This window comes from Maniola jurtina, chromosome 26 (assembly GCF_905333055.1).
Source record: "Maniola jurtina chromosome 26, ilManJurt1.1, whole genome shotgun sequence".
Lineage (NCBI taxonomy): Eukaryota > Metazoa > Arthropoda > Insecta > Lepidoptera > Nymphalidae > Maniola > Maniola jurtina.
Genome location: NC_060054.1, coordinates 467,869 through 486,831, shown reverse-complemented (window position 1 = coordinate 486,831; position 18,963 = coordinate 467,869). Strand labels below are relative to the sequence as shown.

At 40.8% G+C, this 18,963-nt stretch overlaps 1 protein-coding gene across 1 annotated transcript in view; it reads left to right on the top strand.

Annotated features, from left to right (window-relative positions):
- Positions 1–278: 278 nt before the first annotated feature.
- LOC123878818 (protein slit) overlaps positions 279–18,963 on the top strand; it is a 69,872-nt gene continuing 51,187 nt past the window's right edge. Inside the window, exon 1 of the mRNA XM_045926149.1 lies at positions 279–430. Coding sequence (XP_045782105.1) covers positions 279–430 — 152 coding nt within the window. The remainder of the gene's footprint in view (positions 431–18,963) is intronic.

The following is an 18,963-nucleotide window of genomic DNA, read 5'->3' as shown; positions in this document are numbered from 1 at the left end:
GCGCCCACCGCGCGCTGCTGCATGCGCCTAGGCGGCTACCCACCGACGCGCATCGACTGTGAGTCTACTACTTAAGCGCAGCACAAGCAGTGATGCGGCGCGCGATCCTGCTGCTGCTGGCGGCGCTGCTGGGTGCTGCTGCCGCGTGCCCCTGGGCCTGCTCGTGCCGCCCCAACGCGGCAGACTGCGCCCACCGCGCGCTGCTGCATGCGCCTAGGCGGCTACCCACCGACGCGCATCGACTGTGAGTCTACTACTTAAGCGCAGCACAAGCAGTGATGCGGCGCGCGATCCTGCTGCTGCTGGCGGCGCTGCTGGGTGCTGCTGCCGCGTGCCCCTGGGCCTGCTCGTGCCGCCCCAACGCGGCAGACTGCGCCCACCGCGCGCTGCTGCACGCGCCTAGGCGGCTGCCCACCGACGCGCATCGACTGTGAGTCTACTTTACTTTATCCCTGCAAAGGAAGGTTTGAAGATGATAATATTATTTCTAAGTTGACAAGTCGCAAGTCGTTTAGTAATGGAAGTAAACTACGTTTATCCGGCTCGAAGGACCATTTTTTTGTTTAACACAAAATTGGTCCTTCGGGCCGGATAAACGCAGAAAGAAAAGAAAGAAATTTTTAAAGAAATTAAATTGACTAATAATGAAACTACAATTCCATTTTATCCTGGCTTCTTGTTTTGTTCCTGGAACTTTACTCAACGAATGGACGTTTATTGCACGTGCAACCACTGGTCATAATCTTTTATCTGGTGGGAGGCTTCGGCCGTGGCTAGTTACCACCCTACCGGCGAAGCCGTGCCGTCAAGCGATTTAATGTTCCGGTACGATGCCGTGTAGAAACCAAAGGGGTATGGGCTTAATAAAAACTGCCATACCCCTTCGAGGTTAGCCTGCTATCCATCTTAGACTGCGTCATCACTTACCACCAAGTGAGATTGCAGTCAAGGGCTAACTGAATAAAAAAACGGCCAAGTGCGAGTCAGACTCGCGCACTGAGGGTTCCGTACTCGGGTATTTTTTCCAACATTTTGCACGATAAATCAAAAAGTATTATACATAAAAATAAATAAAAATCTGTTTTCGAATGTACATGTAAGGTAAAGCCCTTTTGTATGATACTTCATTTGGTATAGTCACCTTACTTTGAAAATTGAATCGCATTTTAATTTTTTTTAATGATGTAACCACAAATTCGCGGTTTTCAGATTTATTACTGTACTTGTGCTATCAGACCTGCCTACCTGCCAAACATGATTCTAGGTCAACGGGAACTATCTTATAGGTTTCTTGACAGACAGACAGACAACAAAGTGATCCTATAAGGGTTCCGTTTTTCCTTTTGAGGTACCCTAAAACCCTAAAAAGAAAACTCAAGCTTAATCTACAATTTGGGATATATTTTGAAAATTAAAAAGTTTTATTGATAGACAGACATAAATGTTATAGGTGTTAGTAAACCTAATATCGAAAAAACTATTCTTTAATGCGGACACATCTACAGTTATTCTCGCGACAAATAAGTTTCCTCAACGTATTCTTTCACCGAAAATGGAGCATTTTGGTGCAAATACCTATTCAATAAACCCAATATTGTGTTTTGAACGTCTCCCGCGCGGAAGCGGCAAGTTATTGCGTACAGTGTATTACGGGCCACCCCTGCTTTATTGAGCTGAGTATGAGATGCGCAGAGCAATGAAGACTCAGAGGATATGGGAATAATAATTAGCATAATCAGTATTCTTAGGGTTCCGTACCTCAAAAGGAAAAACGGAACCCTTATAGGATCACTTTGTTGTCTGTCTGTCTGTCTGTCCGTCGTGTCTGTCAAGAAAACCTAAAGGGTACTTCCCGTTGACCTAGAATCATGAAATTTGGCAGGTAGGTAGGTCTTATAGCATACTAGCCGATGCCCGCGACTTCGCCCGCGTGGATTTAGGTTTTTCGAAATCCCGTGCGAAGTCTTTGATTTTCCGGGATAAAAAGTAGCCTATGTGCTAATCCAGGGTATAATCTATCTCCATTCTAAATTTCAGCCAAATCCGTACAGTAGTTTTTGCGTGAAGGAGTAACAAACATACACACACACACACACACACATACAAACTTTCGCCTTTATAATATTAGTGTGAAGTAAAGGAATAAATCTGAAAACCGTGAATTTTTGTTTACATAATTAAAAATAATTAAAATGTGTTTCAATTTTCAAAGGAAGATAACTATACCAAGTGGGGTATCATTTGAAAGGGCTTTACCTGTACATTTTAAAATAGATTTTTATTTATTTTTATGCGTAATAGTTTTTTTTTATCCAATTTAAACCTTCCAATTTAATTTCTCTACATTAATCGATGCCTCTATACGTATCTGCTCTGTGCACTCCCCATAACATAATATTACACCATGAAGTCGACCTATGGAAAATGGAAAACCGCCCCCATACAACCACGTTATAGGTTACTCTTACCATGTCATGGCAAATTGTGGTGATGATATTGTTTTCATTGAGCCCCATGGTATTTTAAAAGTCTTGGGGCTAAATTTTGGGATAAAATAAATGATTAAATAAACCATTTCTTTCAGCTTTCTATCCTTGGCTTATTTTTTTTTTAAAGCTTGTACGACAAGGTTGTTTGGGTACGACAATAGTGCAACGGGTGGGGTTTGAACCGCTGACCTTTCGGAATTCAGTCCGCTCCTCAACCGTTGAGCTATCGAGGCTATTCGTCCGACCTTTGCCCGTAGGGTGGTAACTGGTAACTAGTAACGGCACAAGCCTTCCACCATACCATCAAACCTAAGCTAAACCCTTCCAAAACTAAGCTTCAAGCTTATGCTAAGATTGGGTACAGCCAAAACTGGTTTTTCTGCAAGTAGTGTGAGTGTATTCAAGTATCGCCTAAAGGCTAGAATCTAGATAGATCGGGCGGAGCGGCCAACGAGCTTGAAACCTCACTTGAAACTTAAAGAGCTAGGGTGACCAGGATATATGCCAGATTTGGTATATTCTATACGTGATATCTAAATATATAAAAGGAAAAATGACTGACTGACTGACTGATCTTCGCACAGCTGAAACTACTGGACGGATCGGCCTGTTTAGCATGCAGATACTATTATGACGTAGGTATCCGCTGATAAAGTATTTTTAACTCCCGACCCAAATAGAGGGGTTTTATAAGTTTGACGTGTGTATCTGTGTATCTGTCTGTGGCATCGTAGCTCCTAAACTAATGAACCGATTTTAATTTAGTTTTTTTTTGTTTGAAAGGTGGCTTGATCGAGAGTATGTTCTAAGCTATAATCCAAGTAATCGGTTCCGCCGTTTGAAAGTTACCAATTCTTTTCTAGTCACTGTAACCTTCACTTGTCGGGGGCATAGATATTATGTAGTCGGGGGTGTTATAAATTTTTAATTTACACTTGTGCATTTTTGTGAATTCAACCCCTAAGGGAGAAAAATAGGGATTCGAAATTTGTGTAGTCCACACGGACGAATTATAGCATAAGCTAATCTCACTAATATTATTAAAAAAACCGTTGTATAGAAGCATGCGTTAGTTTTCGGAAGTCCATGATATACGAGGAATCACAAGTGTAAATTAAAAATTTATAACACCCCCTACGATTACAATTTAAGAGCTACGATGCCACAGACAGATACACAGATACACACGTCAAACTTATAACACCCCTCTTTTTGGGTCGGGGGTTAAAAAGCTTAATTTGCTATAATCATCGATGTATATGGATTAGCCTTTCCCATACAATTCCGTCCGCAAAAATACGCTTGAATCTTACGTCATCGTCATTGACAAAGACAAGAGACTTTTGCAATTTCTCTTGACTTTTTGAGCGCGTTTTTTATCTTCAAAGGGCCCATCCATATACATCGATGGCTATAATCCGTTGAAAGAAACAAATCTGAATGGTACAACATGCAATTTGCAATATATTGAGTACCTACTATTGTACTCTTTCTGATTTTCTAATAGGGTTCCAAGGTATTTGAAATAACTTTTCTTGATTTGGTTTTAAGATAATCCCGGACAAATATTCACGCTTTGTCCCCCTACTACCACAAAGTGTAGCCCACGGCATTTCCTTCGTAGAGACGTTATCAAAAATGATATACTTCTTATTACCTGTGCGCTGCATACAGACACAAAGGCGTTGCCTACCACCACAGAATTCTAAATCTACAGGATTTGGCAGACTGCCACATCAACATTACAACTCAACAGCTGTAGCTAGAAACTTAAAATTTTCCAAGTAAGTTTGCTTTATTATAACGTAAAATCCGAGCAAAGCCGGGGCGTGTCAGCTATATCTAAGTACTTTCTCCACGGAGAGAAGTTAGTATAGAGCTCTCTCTGTTATGTAATCCCATAAAAAAGGAAACAGAACTCAGTTGGCCCGTTAACCATTTTGAGTGACCAATTAATCAGAAACATGTTTTCAAAAAAATTCGAAACTCAATTCGAATTTTTTTTTTTTTAAGAATATTAGTCATTTTTTAAAATCATGACTAACATTCCCCTTTCCCCTCCAACTAAGCGTTAAGCTTGTGCTAGGAGTGGGTACGACAATAGTGTAACGGGTGGGATTTGAACCTGCAACCTTTCGGTTTTCAGTCCGCTCCTATAACCGTTGAGCTATTGAGGCTACAGCCTACAGCACTTTGTTGAGTAACACATTGTTGTTTAAAAACATATTTTCAAAATCAATTCGAAAACATAGTTTCGTCTGTGATTGGATTTTTATCTCTGTCATTTGTATGGAATTACGAAACAGAGAGAACCCTATACCGACTTTTCAACTTTTCTGCATGGATATACTCTAATCACACTAATATTATAAAGGCGAAAGTTTGTATGTGTGTGTGTGTGTGTGTGTGTATGTTTGTTACTCCTTCACGCAAAAACTACTGGGCGGATTTGGCTGAAATTCGGAATGGAGATAGTATCCTGGATTAGCACATAGGCTACTTATTATCCCGGAAAACCAAAGAGTTCCCACGGGATTTCGAAAAACCTAAATTCACGCGGACGAAGTCGCGGGCGTCAGCTAGTCAATAATAAAACTTTTACTCTTTGGTAACTTCATAATTTGAATTTCACGCGGATCCCTAATCCCCTCCCCTCAATTAATACAAGCTCCCGGTAGTGGCGCCTATTTGTCAGGATGTATTTGTCAGTACCATTTGTCAGGAGATCAGCTGACAGGACCATTACAGTTAATTGTTTGTACCTATAGGGTGCCTTTCCACCAGAGCTGCGAAGCTGCGAAGATGTGAAATCTACGCTATGAAAATATGTGACCGTTTCCACCAATACTAAGCTATGTAGCTGTGCGAGGAAGATGCGCCGCCGCAAAGTAGCTGCGCGAGAAAGATGCGCATACTGTAGATTCTGCTCTACACCACTGTCGACGGCCCATAGCAGGCATCCATAGCACGCAGCCATACCACGCATCCTTGCATATAAAAACATATCTTAGTTGAATCCGTTTCCACCAGTGCTAAGCTATGTGAACCAAGGAATATGATTGGTGGATATCAAACGCATCTATACCAACGTAGCATAGCACATCTCTGGTGGAAAAGCAGCCTTAGGCATGGTAAATTATTTTGACGATTCAGAAGCACTTGTGAAAGTTTACTTGAATAAAAAAAAATTGGTTGTCTGTAAAGTCGGTTTACTGACGATAGTTGAACGTGACAACAAAGGCCGATTGTGCTTCTTTGTCGCTCGTCCGCGCTCTCGCTTGCACTTCAAGCCTTACATGGAACGCCTCAGAGCGAGGTAACGCCGCATGAGTCATGTTTTTTCGTGCGTGCAGCCGGCTCTATCGAATTATAAGACGTTGTCACGTCAATATTATTCTATTCTATTCTATTCATGGTAGTTATAAGACTTCCCTGGTGCAGTGGTGAGAGCTGTGGTCTTATTAGTAGGAGGTCCCGGGTTCGATTCCCGGTGGGAGCAATATTATGGAATTTATAATTACTAATCTGCTTCTTAGATAATTCAAACTGCAGGGGAGAACTGGCTGTACCTTGGCAAGGACAGGGAGAAGTGGAAGAGGTTGGGGGAGGCCTATACCCGCGAAGGGGCTCATGTTCCATAACAAAAATTGTTCACTTACTAACCATACTAACTAACTTAAGAAAATAAGGCAAATGTAATCACACTTCACATCACATCACACTAATATTATAAAGGCGAAAGTTTGTATGTGTGTGTGTGTGTGTGTGTGTGTATGTTTGTTACTCTTTCACGCAATAGCTACTGAATGTATTTGGCTGAAATTTGGAATGGAGATAGATAATATCCTGGATTAGTACATAGGCCACTTTTTATCCCGGAAAATCAAAGAGTTCCTACGGGATTTTAAAAAACCGAAATCCACGCGGGCGAAGCCGCGGGCATCTTCTAGTAACTAATAAAACTTATCTACTTTGTAACTAATTAAGGAATATGAGAAATAAAATGGCTTTTTTATTTTTTTATTTATTATTATTTATTTATTATAATCTGCTTCTGGTCTGGCCTGGTTGCAGGCTTCGGCCGTGGCTAGTTTGCTACCAACAAAGCCATGCCGCCAAGTGATTTAGCGAGTACGATGCCATATAGAAATATTAGAAACCGATAAGGGGTATGTAATGGGTTTAATAAACACTGCCATAGCTGTTCCAGATTAGCCCGCTTCTATCTTAGACTGCATCATCACTTACCACCAGGGGAGATATCAGTCAAGAGCTTGTTAACCCCTTTGGTTTCTACACGGCATCGTACCGGAACACTAAATCGTTTGGCAGCACGGCTTTGTCAGAAGACTGGTACCTAGCCACGGCCGAAGCCTCCCGCAAGAAGACATCAACGAATCGCAAGAGCCGCTGGATTCAGGCGGGAGACCCTCTTCTAATAAATACCTCCATATCGTCTTAAAGCAATAAGTAATAATTAAGTGCACAGTCTTGGAGGGGCGCCAGTGTAACTTGGCAGGGTTCCGCAGTAAGTGAATTAAACTGTGAAGTATAACTGAGTGGGTATCCAACTATCCAGTTAGTTTTCAACTAACTTACTCTCAACTTTTGGCAACGGTAATGCTGAAATGGGTATTTTTTAAGAAATTAAGGGCTGATTTTTCAATCGTCAAATAACTTTTATCTGAGGAATAATTTTGAGGTTTTGAAATTTTTAGGGTTCCGTAATCCGTACCTCAAAAGGAAAAACGGAACGCTTATAGGATCACTTTGTTGTCTGTCTGTCTGTCTGTCCGCTTGTCCGTCTATCGTGTCTGTCAAGAAAACCTATAGAGTACTTCCCCTTGACCTAGAATCATGAAATTTGGCAGGTACTTGTACATTCTAAAACAGATTTTTTAAGCGTAATAGTTTTTGATTTTTTTTTTTTTTTTTTTTTATATTCTCTATAGGTAAGCGCTTGACCACAATCACACCGGATGGAAAGTGATGATGTGGTCTAAGATGGGACGCGTTTACCTAGAAGGTGCCTATTCACTCTTGTTTTAAAGATACCCGGATTGTAATTGGTAGGAAACACAGATCGCGGAAGAGTATTCCAAACCTTAGCCATGCGTATGAGGAATGAAGACGCAAAACGTTTTGTGCGTGTAGATGGAATGTCGACGACATAAGGATGGAAACTCGCCCGACGTCTTGCGGTTCGGTGGTAAAATGGTGAAGGGGGGACAAGATCGAAAAGTTCCTGTGCACACTCTCCGAAATATATCCTATAAAACACCGATAAGCCGGCGACCTTACGGCGGTGATCGAGACTATGAAGTTTCGCCAACAAAGGAGAGTCTTCGCCTATAAGTCTCCTAGCTCGACGGTCAACGGCATCCAGAGCCGCTAGTTGGTACTTTGCGGAGCCATCATAGAGGTGACTGCAGTACTCCATGCACGACCTGACTTGTGCTTGATACAAAGTAATCAGTTGGCGCGGCGTGAAGTACTGCTTGACCTTGTTAAGAATGCCTAGTTTTTTTGCGGCAGTCTTGGCTTTGGCTTCGATGGATCTTCCGAAGTTGATGTTAGCCGAGACGTCGAGACCTAGGAGATCTATGTGATCAGTGATGTTAATAGACATATTCCGGAAAGTGGGAGTCAAGGTAAAAGGACTCCGTTTTGCTGTAAGTAGACACGCCTGCGTTTTGGTAGCGTTAAACTCTACCAAATTGGCATCACCCCAATCTGAAACGTATTTCAGGGTAGAGTTTAACCGCAGTACCATTGCCTCCCTGAGTTCATTGATCTCAGAACTACTAGCGCGTGGACTGGATATGTATCTCTCCATTACTGTGCTGTCGTCTGCGTACCCAACGATTCCGGGTCGTAGCAGATCGTTTAAAATCGATTTATCGTGCAAAATGTCAGAAAAAATACCCGAGTACGGAACCCTCGTGCGCGAGTCTGACTCGCACTTGGCCGGTTTTTTCCATAGAAAATCTGTCTAAACGTAATTCCTCAGATAAAAGTCATTTGACTATTGAAAAATCCGCACTAACTAAATACGACGCTACGTTTCTGAATTTGAGGTTCGATCCCGGATCCATAACTTTTCAAAAAAAAAATCTTAATATCACTTGCTTTGGTGAAGGAAAACATCGTGAGGAAACTTACATGCTTGAGAGTTCTCCATAAGGTGTGTGAAGTCTGCCCATCCGCACTTGGCCAGGCAGCATGGCAGGCTACGGCCTAATCCCTTTCATTCTGAGAGGAGACTCGTACTCAGTAGTGCGCCGGCTACGGGTTGCTAATGATGAAGATGAAACTATTTACTATAGAGGATGCTCGCGACTTCGTCCGCGTGGATTTAGGTTTTTAAAGATCCCGTGGGAACTGTTTGATTTTCCGGGATAAAAAGTTGCCTATGTCAATTACAGGGACGCAAGCTACCTCGCTACCTTTCATACAAATCGGTTAAGCGGATGGATTTTTGGGAATCCCGTGGGAACCTTTTGATTTTTCGGGATAAAAAATAGCCTATGTCCGTCTCCGGGATATAAGCTAACCCTGTACCAAATTTTGTCAGAATCGGTTAAGCTGTTGGGCCGTGAAAGGGTAGCAGACAGACAGAAAGACAGGCACACTTTCGCATTTGTAATATTAGTATGGATATGGATGACTCGAATTCAAGAGATATTCCTCAGAAAATTAATCTTGCTTTGAGCCAATAAAAACAATGGCAACTCATAAAACGTGTCGCTTAGCTCAATCGTCGAGTTTATGGGTTCCGTCTAGACCCGCATACTAAACCCTAGACGGGAATACAACCTATAACCCTAAAACGTGATACGGATTTAAATGCTCACGATAATACTGAAAGCTTGTAATGTATTGGCTGATAAAACCGTGGTAGGTTTTTAGGGTTCCGTAAACCGTACCCAACCGGTAAAACCGGAGCCCTATTAATATCACTCTGCTGTCTGTCTGTCTGTGCGCGTGTCACAGGTCTCTAGCTCGTAGACCAAATGAGTTACAAACCTGAAATTTTGGTATTTGGTAGAACATTAAATTCTTGAATTTTGATTGAATCTTTAGGTTTCTACACGACATCGTATCAAAAAGTTAAAGAAACAAAATATTTTTATTCAAATTTCTTTATTTTATTGAAAATATTACAATAAAACTTAAAGCTAGCCTTATCTAATTACTATACAAATCATGCCCGCGTGGAATGGTGCCAAGAATACTGGCTGCATTTCCGCGTTGGACAGCCAGGCTGATCCGTTGCGCAAAAAATGAGCCAGCCCTTCTGTCACCCGATGAGGCTATTAAACGCGGTGAAATGTCTCGTAAAAATTTCTTTGTACTAAGACTCCATGGCCCCAGGGTCTCCACGGCAAACGGAACAAAAATGTAACTCTCAATATGAGAGGCATACTTGCGCCGCTTGCCATTTCTTCTGCGGCTCCCTGTCTCGATACTGTCTCCCTGATATGACACGGGGCCAATGTGTCAACGCACGTTGCGTCCCACATTAGCGCCCGTCCCCGTTCCCAGGGAACCAGCGTCAATCCATCAGGTCTCTAGCCATCATCTCGACTAATCCCTGCCGGCTCAATGAGCGCAGGAACGTCTATGGTGGCAAGAGCCCTTTTGATCGTATCGTTAAGAGAGCCATGCCTAAATAGCCTACCTATTCAAATTAGACTTTTACAAGTTCTTTTGATCGTCAAAAGCATCTACCACTGCATCGGAACGGTAAATCGCTTGGCGCCACGGCTTTGCCGGTAGGATGGTAACTAGCCACGGCGGAAGACTCCCACCAGACCAGACCAGAGATTTAGAAATTACAAAATTCCAAACCCCTGCCGGGAATCGAACCCTACACCTCCCACTAATAAGACCACAGCGCCAGGGAGGCCGTCAAATCTTACCTACATGATGATAATAAATTATTGTGAGTGTTAAAACTTATAGTGATGATGATGATTATAATTTAACATGGAGATAAGCGACAATTGTAGTGGTGGTTTTATTCCATAGGTTTCATAGATGAATCCACAGGGAAATATCAGTTCAATTAGCCGATACCCGCTCGATAAAAGGCAAGCGCGGCCCGAAACGTAAATTAAGAGGGCTCTCTCCGTCACTCGTTTCATACAATCGTAGTTCCAATTTCATTTGAATATTAGGCAACTAAAGTCCATGAAATTTTGCAGACATATTCTAGAAACTAATATTTATTATGTCTGTGGTTTTCCAGATTTCTGTTAAAATATTCGGTTTCAAAGTTACGCGGTCTTTTAAATTCACATACAAATCTTTGAGCTCCTGTAATTTTGAAACTACATATTTTTAGAAAAATCTAAAACACCACAGACACAGATATTAGTTTCTAGAATATGTCTGCAAAATTTCATGGACTTTGGTTGTTTAATACTCAAATGAAATTGGAACTACGATTGTATGAAACGAGTGACGGAGAGAGCCCTGTTAAATTCGCCGCGCCCCGCAATGCGCGTTGGCGCCCCGCCAGCGCAGCGCGGAATACAGATTGCACGGGGGTTTTATCCTTTTTATCTTCCTTTGATAGTATTTCACCTGAAAACATGACGGATTTGACCTGAAATCTGCCGTCGAGGTCGCTATTTCATCGGAGTCTCGTATCTTAGTAATTATACCTTATCACACCTACATGTTAATAATTATGCTTTTATTAACCCCCGACCCAATCTGTGTATCTGTGTATCTGTCTGTGGCATTGTAGCTCCTAAACTACTGAACCGATTTTAATTTAGTTTTTTTTTTGTTTGAAAGGTGGCTTGATCGAGAGTGTTCTAAGCTATAATCCAAGAAATCGGTTCAGCCGTTTGAAAGTTATCAGCTCTTTTCTAGTTACTGTAACCTTTACTTGTCGGGGGTGATATAAATTTTTAATTTACACTTGTTTTTTTTCATTTATTTCACTGTCTTTCTAACCATGATCTTTAATACCAAACGACAAGTTTTCAAGATTTCTATTTACACGTTATACTCACTATGTACATTAACTATTTATCTTATTTTAACTCTTAATTATTGGAACTCCTGCGCGTCACTCCTGGTCCCGGCAGAATACCAGCGCTCAGGTTTTGTTTTAAAACCTGCAGCATTAATGCTGAGCCGAGGCCTTTTCATCTTGTGCCATGTGGGTGCAAGAATTAGTTATTACTAGCTGATGCCCGCAGCTTCGCCCGCGTGGATTGGTCAGATCCCCTGCAGCATCAGGATTGAGGAGTTGGAGTCCAATTTTTTTTATGAAACAATGTCGCAAAGTTCCTCTATCAATTAAAAAAAAAATGACGCAAATCGGTTCAGAAATCTCCGAGATTTCGGTGTACATAGGTAGAAAAACACAACTCCCTTCTTGAAAGTCGGTTAAAAAAGTAGCCTATGTTACACCCTGGTCAATCCTCTACTTGTCTGTGAAAATCCCGTTAAAATCGGTTCAGCCGTTCCGAAGATTAGCCTTTTCAAACAGACAGACAGACAGACAGACAAAAATTTTAAAAACGTGTGATTCAGTTATGGTATTGTTCAAATAACCATATGACCTTAATAAGTGGTAGTTTTTTTTTTTTTTTTTTTTTTTTATTAAGAATATTAGCCATGTTAAACAAGACTAATATTCCCCTTTCCCCTCCAATTAAGCGTAAAGCTTGTGCCAGGAGTGGGTACGACAATAGTGCAACGGGTGGGATTTGAACCGGCGGCCTTTCGGAATTCAGTCCGCTCCTCAACCGTTGAGCTATTGAGGCTTATTGTATTGTATTGTTATTTCGAAATTACAAACAGACACTCCAATTTTATTTATTAGTATAGATTAAGTACTTATTAAAATCCAATACTAACCCATTACTAACCTAAGTTTGTCTATACTTGTTGATGCACACACAAGATGAATAAAATAATTTTCTTTTTTTCTTTTTTCTTTCTTTCTTTCTTTCTATTGTCGCACCTGGGACCCCGAAATCCATCGGTTTTGCGGAATACCCTGGCTTCGAAACCTGTTGAACTATGTCGGTTACTCTGGTTCTCCTGCGGATCTCCTCATGTCTGATTTGATCACGTAGAGAAACTCCGCACATAGGCTCTCTCCATCGCCCGCTGAGTGACTCTGAGCTCTCTTATGAGGCCCATAGTTAGTACACTAGCTGCCAATAAAAGCGCGCAGCTGAAACTGTACAAGTAATTGCACAGCCGAGTTCACGGTTCTCATTACACTTTGTGAGCGCGGGAATGTGGACTGTCGCGAACACAAAGGCTAAACAGAAATACTAATAGCTTTAAATATCATGATCAACCCATTTCCGCCCCACTACTGAGTACGGGTCTCCTCTCAGAATGAGAAGGGTTTAGGCCATAGTCTGCCACGCTGGCCCAATGCGGGTTGGCAGACTTCACACACCTTTGAGAACATGGAGAACTCTCAGGCATGCAGGTTTCCTTACAATGTTTTCCTTCACCGTTAAAGCAAGTGATATTTAATTGCTTAGAACGCACATAACTGAAAAGTTAGTGGTGCGTGCCCGGGATCGAACCCCCGACCTCCGATTAGTAGGCGGACGTTCTTACTACTAGGCTATCACAGCTTTTTTTTTGGCAGCTTTAAATATGCTGCTACGAAATGCTGGAATAACAAAAAAGCTTGGATTTGACTCGCTCTAGCAATACAAGGGGCTGCAATTGCGTGTATAGTATAGTATGGCATATTATTGTAAATTGAATACTTGAAAAGAGCAACCGCCGAGTTTCTTGCTGGTTATTCGCGTTAGGAACGGCATTCTGAACCAGTGGTAGATTATTTTGACGATTCAAAAGCACTTATAAAAGTTTAATTGAATAAAAATACTTTGAATAACCTGCCTTATTCCCTGCACGATAAAAGCAAATCAAAAACTTGGTTTAAAACAAAAAGAATTTTATTGTTGCGTCAGCAAAAGGGTGAGATAGGCGTGTACATCACAAAAAAATATTAAAATGTGTGCATGAACATATAATAAGAAGTATTTCCAATTTTCGCTAAAATAACTATACCAAGTGGAGTATCATATGAAAGAGAGATCTCTACATTTCAATGCAGATTTTTATTTATTTTTATGCATATCAGTTTTTGATTCATCGTTATAATGTCGGAAAAAATACCCGAGTACGGAACCCTCGGTGCGCGAGTCTAACTCGGCTTCTGGCCGGTTTTTTAATGAAGATACGTAACCCTAAAAATATGAACATATTTTATCACTTGTGTATCCACCTGTACGCCACTAGACTGAAATTAATCACCGCGAAGTTTCGGCGAGATAGCGCAGCTCAAATAGTTTAAGAAGTTTCCCCTCATTGAACGCTCGTGCGGCAATTAAACAATACCCAACGAAAAATATTAGTGCTTTTCTGCACTAGGGATACACAGCTGCACAGCATGAATACATTTTTACAAAAAAAAAAATTGTCATTTTTTTACACGACTGCCCAAAATAAGCAGTGTAATGTTTTCAGGGTTCTTGGATGTAAGTATATGAGTTACTTTATTCCACCATAACTTCTAAATACCGAAACCAAAGATATTATGATATATGTATAAAACATATTATTAACTCTAGTAATTCTACTAAGTAATTAATTTAAGGACAGCCTAGTAAAAAAGCTGTGATAACCTAGTGGTCAAAAACGTCCGGCTCCTAATCGGAAGTCGGGGGTTTGATACCGGACACGCACCTTTAACTTTTCACTTCCGTGCGTTTGAATCATTTGCTTCAACGGTGAAGGAAAACATCGTGAGGAAACCTGCATGCCTGAGAGTACTCCATGCTCTCAAAGGTGTGTGAAGTCTGCCAATCCGCATCGGGCCAGCGTGGCAGACTATGGCCTAAACCCTTCTCATTCTGAGAAGAGACCCGTGCTCAGTAGTAGGCCAGCAATGGGTTGAGAATGATGATGAATTAAGTAAATTAATTAATTAGAAGTACTTATAGAAATAATTAAAAATGTATCTGTAATTCCCGTTTATTCGAACTAAGGACCTAACATTGTGAATTGAAATCGCTTAACCAGAGGCTACCAAATATAAACATTGTATTGAAATGTCTTAATCTCAACCATTGGAGTTCTTAAGTCCGCGTAAATATGAGCACATTGTACAGTTTAGTGCTGCAATAAAGTTATAAAACATGCATTTTATCGGCCATATCGCTTTTATAGTAGACTTGTATGGTCATCGACTCATATCTTACTTGGTATATCGCTTAGTTGCATCCGGTTCCAAAATGGCTGTAAAAATCGAATTTTTACAAGTAAAAAGCTGGAGAAAATTTTAACGATCAGTATTTAATGCCTGATGATGAGTGATATCACACCTTTCAATAGTAGATACCTACTGAAAAATGTACAATACAGAATATTTGACTGAGTATCTAAGCCTAGCGAGGTAGATGTTTAGTGTTAACACTCAAAACAATAAAGAAAATCGTTATTAAAAATTCAAAACACGACTGCTCTTCCAAAAATTTTCACATTTGAAAATGGCGTCACACTTCATGACAGTTCAGGAACATCTAACACAAGTGTAAATTGTACAGTTTAAAATTTATAACACCCCCGACAAGTGAAGGTTACAGTAACTAGAAAAGAGCTGATAACTTTCAAACGGCTGAACCGATTTTCTTGGATTATAGCTAAGAACACTCTCGATCAAGCCACCTTTCAAAAAAAAAAAAACTTAATAAAATCGGTTCATTCACACGTCAAACTTATAACACCCCTCTTTTGGGGTCGGGGGTTTAAAACGTTGAGCTCCGAGCTTCGACGTCGCTGCCAGTGTCATTCGGGCAGATTTTACCGATACCCCATACATCTAAATCTGTCCAGGCATTTAGAAGTTATGGTGGAATGGAGAAACTGACATACACACACGAACCCTAAAAACATTAACTCCTTTTCTAAGCCAATCGTGCAGGAATCGGATTCGGCTGCAATTTTCTTCCATTTATCGCATATTGTTGCTTCGGTGTAAAATAGCCAACAGTTTTTTACATTTTGTAAATGGCACCATTCAACCGCCATATTGTTTTTTTCCAAAAGCTATATTACCTATAAAATATACAAAAGCTAGTGACACTTGATGATCTATTGCACCGATAACCCATACATCCAAAACCTGTTCAGGCATTTAGAAGTCGTGGTGGAATAAAAAAAACTTGAACCCTGAAAACAATATTACACTATTTTATTGGGTAGTACTCGTGCAAGAATCGAATGAAGCTGCAATTTCTATTCATTTGTAACATGTCGCATTGTAACATATTGTTGCTTCGGCGTAAAACAGCCTTAAGCAGCATTCACAATGCACATTATATATTTTGGGATCTCGCAAACAGACCACGCGCGTTCTCAGTCTACAACTCATAACTCCAGTACGTGTCGTGTATTTTGTTTAAACGCGCCAAGTTTCTCTGTTTCTCACAGCTTGAGAGTTAGCATTGCGCAAAAGTTATGGCGCTACGTAATGCCTGTGATTAATGAATACTTATCAAATTACATAGCGATCCGGGTGTGTATATAAAGTGTTTCCATTAAAAGTCGAAACAATAACACCAAAAACGAGCTAAAAAATTTAAACTTTTTGCATTTGTAAGTACATGGCGCCAAACAGCCGCCATATTGATTTTGTTTCCAAAAATTCATAGCCAGTAACAGTTGATGATGTAAGAATTCTACCAATAACCCATACATCTAAACCTGTTCAGGCATTTAGAAGTCGTGGTGGAATAAAAAAAAACTTGAACCCTGAAAACATTACACTATTTTATTGGGTAGTACTCGTGCAAGAATCGAATGAAGCTGCAATTTCTATTCATTTGTAACATGTCGCATTGTAACATATTGTTGCTTCGGCGTAAAACAGCCTTAAGCAGCATTCACAATGCATATTATGTATTTTGGGATCTCGCAAACAGACCACGCGCGTTCTCAGTCTACAACTCATAACTCTGCAGTACGTGTCGTGTATTTCGTTTAAACGCGCCAAGTTTCTCTGTTTCTCACAGCTTGAGAGTTAGCATTGCGCAAAAGTTATGGACCTACGTAATGCCTGTGATAAATGACTACTTCTTAGATTACATAGCGATCCGAGTAGTTACTATTAACGTCAAAACAATAAAGTACTCGCAATAACTGACCTCTATTATTACTTGTACGCTGGAGCTACAATTGCCGACGAGCTTTTGAAGCATTTTCTTTGCTTTTTATTCAATTAAACTTTTACAAGTACTTTTGAATCGTCAAGTGCAGTCAGTGCGTCTCGGCAGGAAAGGCATTCCGAACTAGTAGACCACTAGTTTGGAACGCCTTTCCTGCCGAGAAGAACCAGCAAGAAACTTGGAAACAAGTTAGCCCTTGACTGCAACTAACTTGGTGGTAACTAGCCACGGCCGAATCCTCCCATCAGACCATAAATTTAGTTATAAAATTCCAAACCCCTGCCGGGAATCGAACCCGGGACCTCTGGAATAAGACCGCAGCACTTACCACTGCGCCAGGGAGGTCTCTGAAAAGGAACTAGATTTTCACTATATTTTAATTCAATTCAATTCAATTTTAGGCGCTGAAAGCAGCAGTGAGTGTCGTGAAGCGTACTCAAAACTAAAATATCATCTACCACAACTCACAAGTATAGGTATCTGCATTGGCGTTTGCTGGCGCGCGTGCTCTGCCTTTTTGGAGTGTTTTTTTTTTTTTATTGAAACTGGCCGGGATTTGTTTTTTGGCGGTGGAACTGACTGGGAAGCACTCAAAAGGGGTGCCGCGCGTGTGTCGGCGAGCGCCGGCACAGACGAAGTCCATGTACAAACTTGATATTGGCTAATCTTTGTAAAGCCAGATGAGAGAGAAAAAAAGGTATCTGCCAACATAGAGTCAACACGAAGATTGTTATTATTACTAGACAGAAAGTGTCAATTTTAATCCCGGGTGAGCTTCGTTGGGCGCTTCCACTGTCTACTTTGGCTTAGTGGTCGGTGGGTCCTTCGATACAAAAACTAACTGTCATTTTGTGTGCCATACCTCTTCCAGCGTACTTGTTTAAGTTCATTTCAATGCTCATACCGTAATATTGGCACATGATGAGTAGATATTTGGTATCTTCCAAATAAGTGTAAATAGGCGTTTTCTAGGCAGACACGCTCCACCTTAAGGCCGATTCACACCAATTACGTACACGTGACACGTGCGTAAACCCCTAACACACCGAGTTACGCATACGTCCACGCTTGCGGTGTGCCATGTTTATTACAGTTCCATACGCAAACGCAATGGTACGCGCTACGTCTACGCTTACGCAGCCTGTGTGAACGAGCTATAAGACTGCATCAGCAGGTGTGATTGCGGTCAAATGCAAGTGCTATATTGATTTACGGAATGCATTTGTTTCTATGTCTATTTTTGTGTCTATTCAAGTTATTTCATCATGATCAACCCATCGCCGGCTAACTACAGAGCACGGGTCTCTTCTCAGAGTAGGAAGTGTTTTTCGCCATAGTCTAGTCCACTTGGCAGACTTCACACACCTTTGAGAACATTTTGGAGAACTCTCAGGCATGCAGGTTTCCTCACGATGTTTTCCTTCACCGCTAAAGCAATTGATATTTAATTACAACGCACATAACTCCGAGAACCTTTTACCGAGAAGAACCAGCAAGAAACTCGGCGGTTGCTCTTTTCAAGTACTTATTCAATTTACAATAATATGCCCAACATGCAACAAAGTGATCCTATAAGGCTTCCGATATTCCTTTTGAGGGACGGAACCCTAACAATAAGTATACCATCTTTACAGCAGGCACATCCCTGCTCATCATGGAACAGCTGGCAGTCACAATTACAGCTCAATCGTCGGTAATTTATTTTGATTACCGTCAATGTCGAATTAGGACACTCGATACCGTTTTATTACTGTTTTATTGCAGCAAATAGCTCCAAATTACAATTGCAAAATGTTTTGAAATAAATCTAAAACATCTTAAAATCATATTATACAAAAATATAATAAGAAAAACATTTTTTTAGGGTTCCGTACCTCAAAAGGAAAAACGGAACCCTTATAGGATCACTTTGTTGTCTGTCCGTCCGTCCGTCGTGTCTGTCAAGAAAACCTATAGGGTACTTCCCGTTGACCTAGAATCATGAAATTTGGCAGGTAGGTAGGTGTTATAGAACAAGTAAAGGAATAAATCCGAGAATCGTGAATTTGTGGTTACATCATTAAAAAAAAATTAAAATGTGTTTTTTTCAAAGTAAGATAACTATACCAAGTGGGGTATCATATGAAAGGGCTTTACCTGTACATTCTAAAACAGAATTTTATTTATTTTTATACATAATGGTTTTTGACTTATCGTGCAAAATGTCGGAAAAATACCCGAGTACGGAACCCTCGGTGCGCGAGTCTGACTCG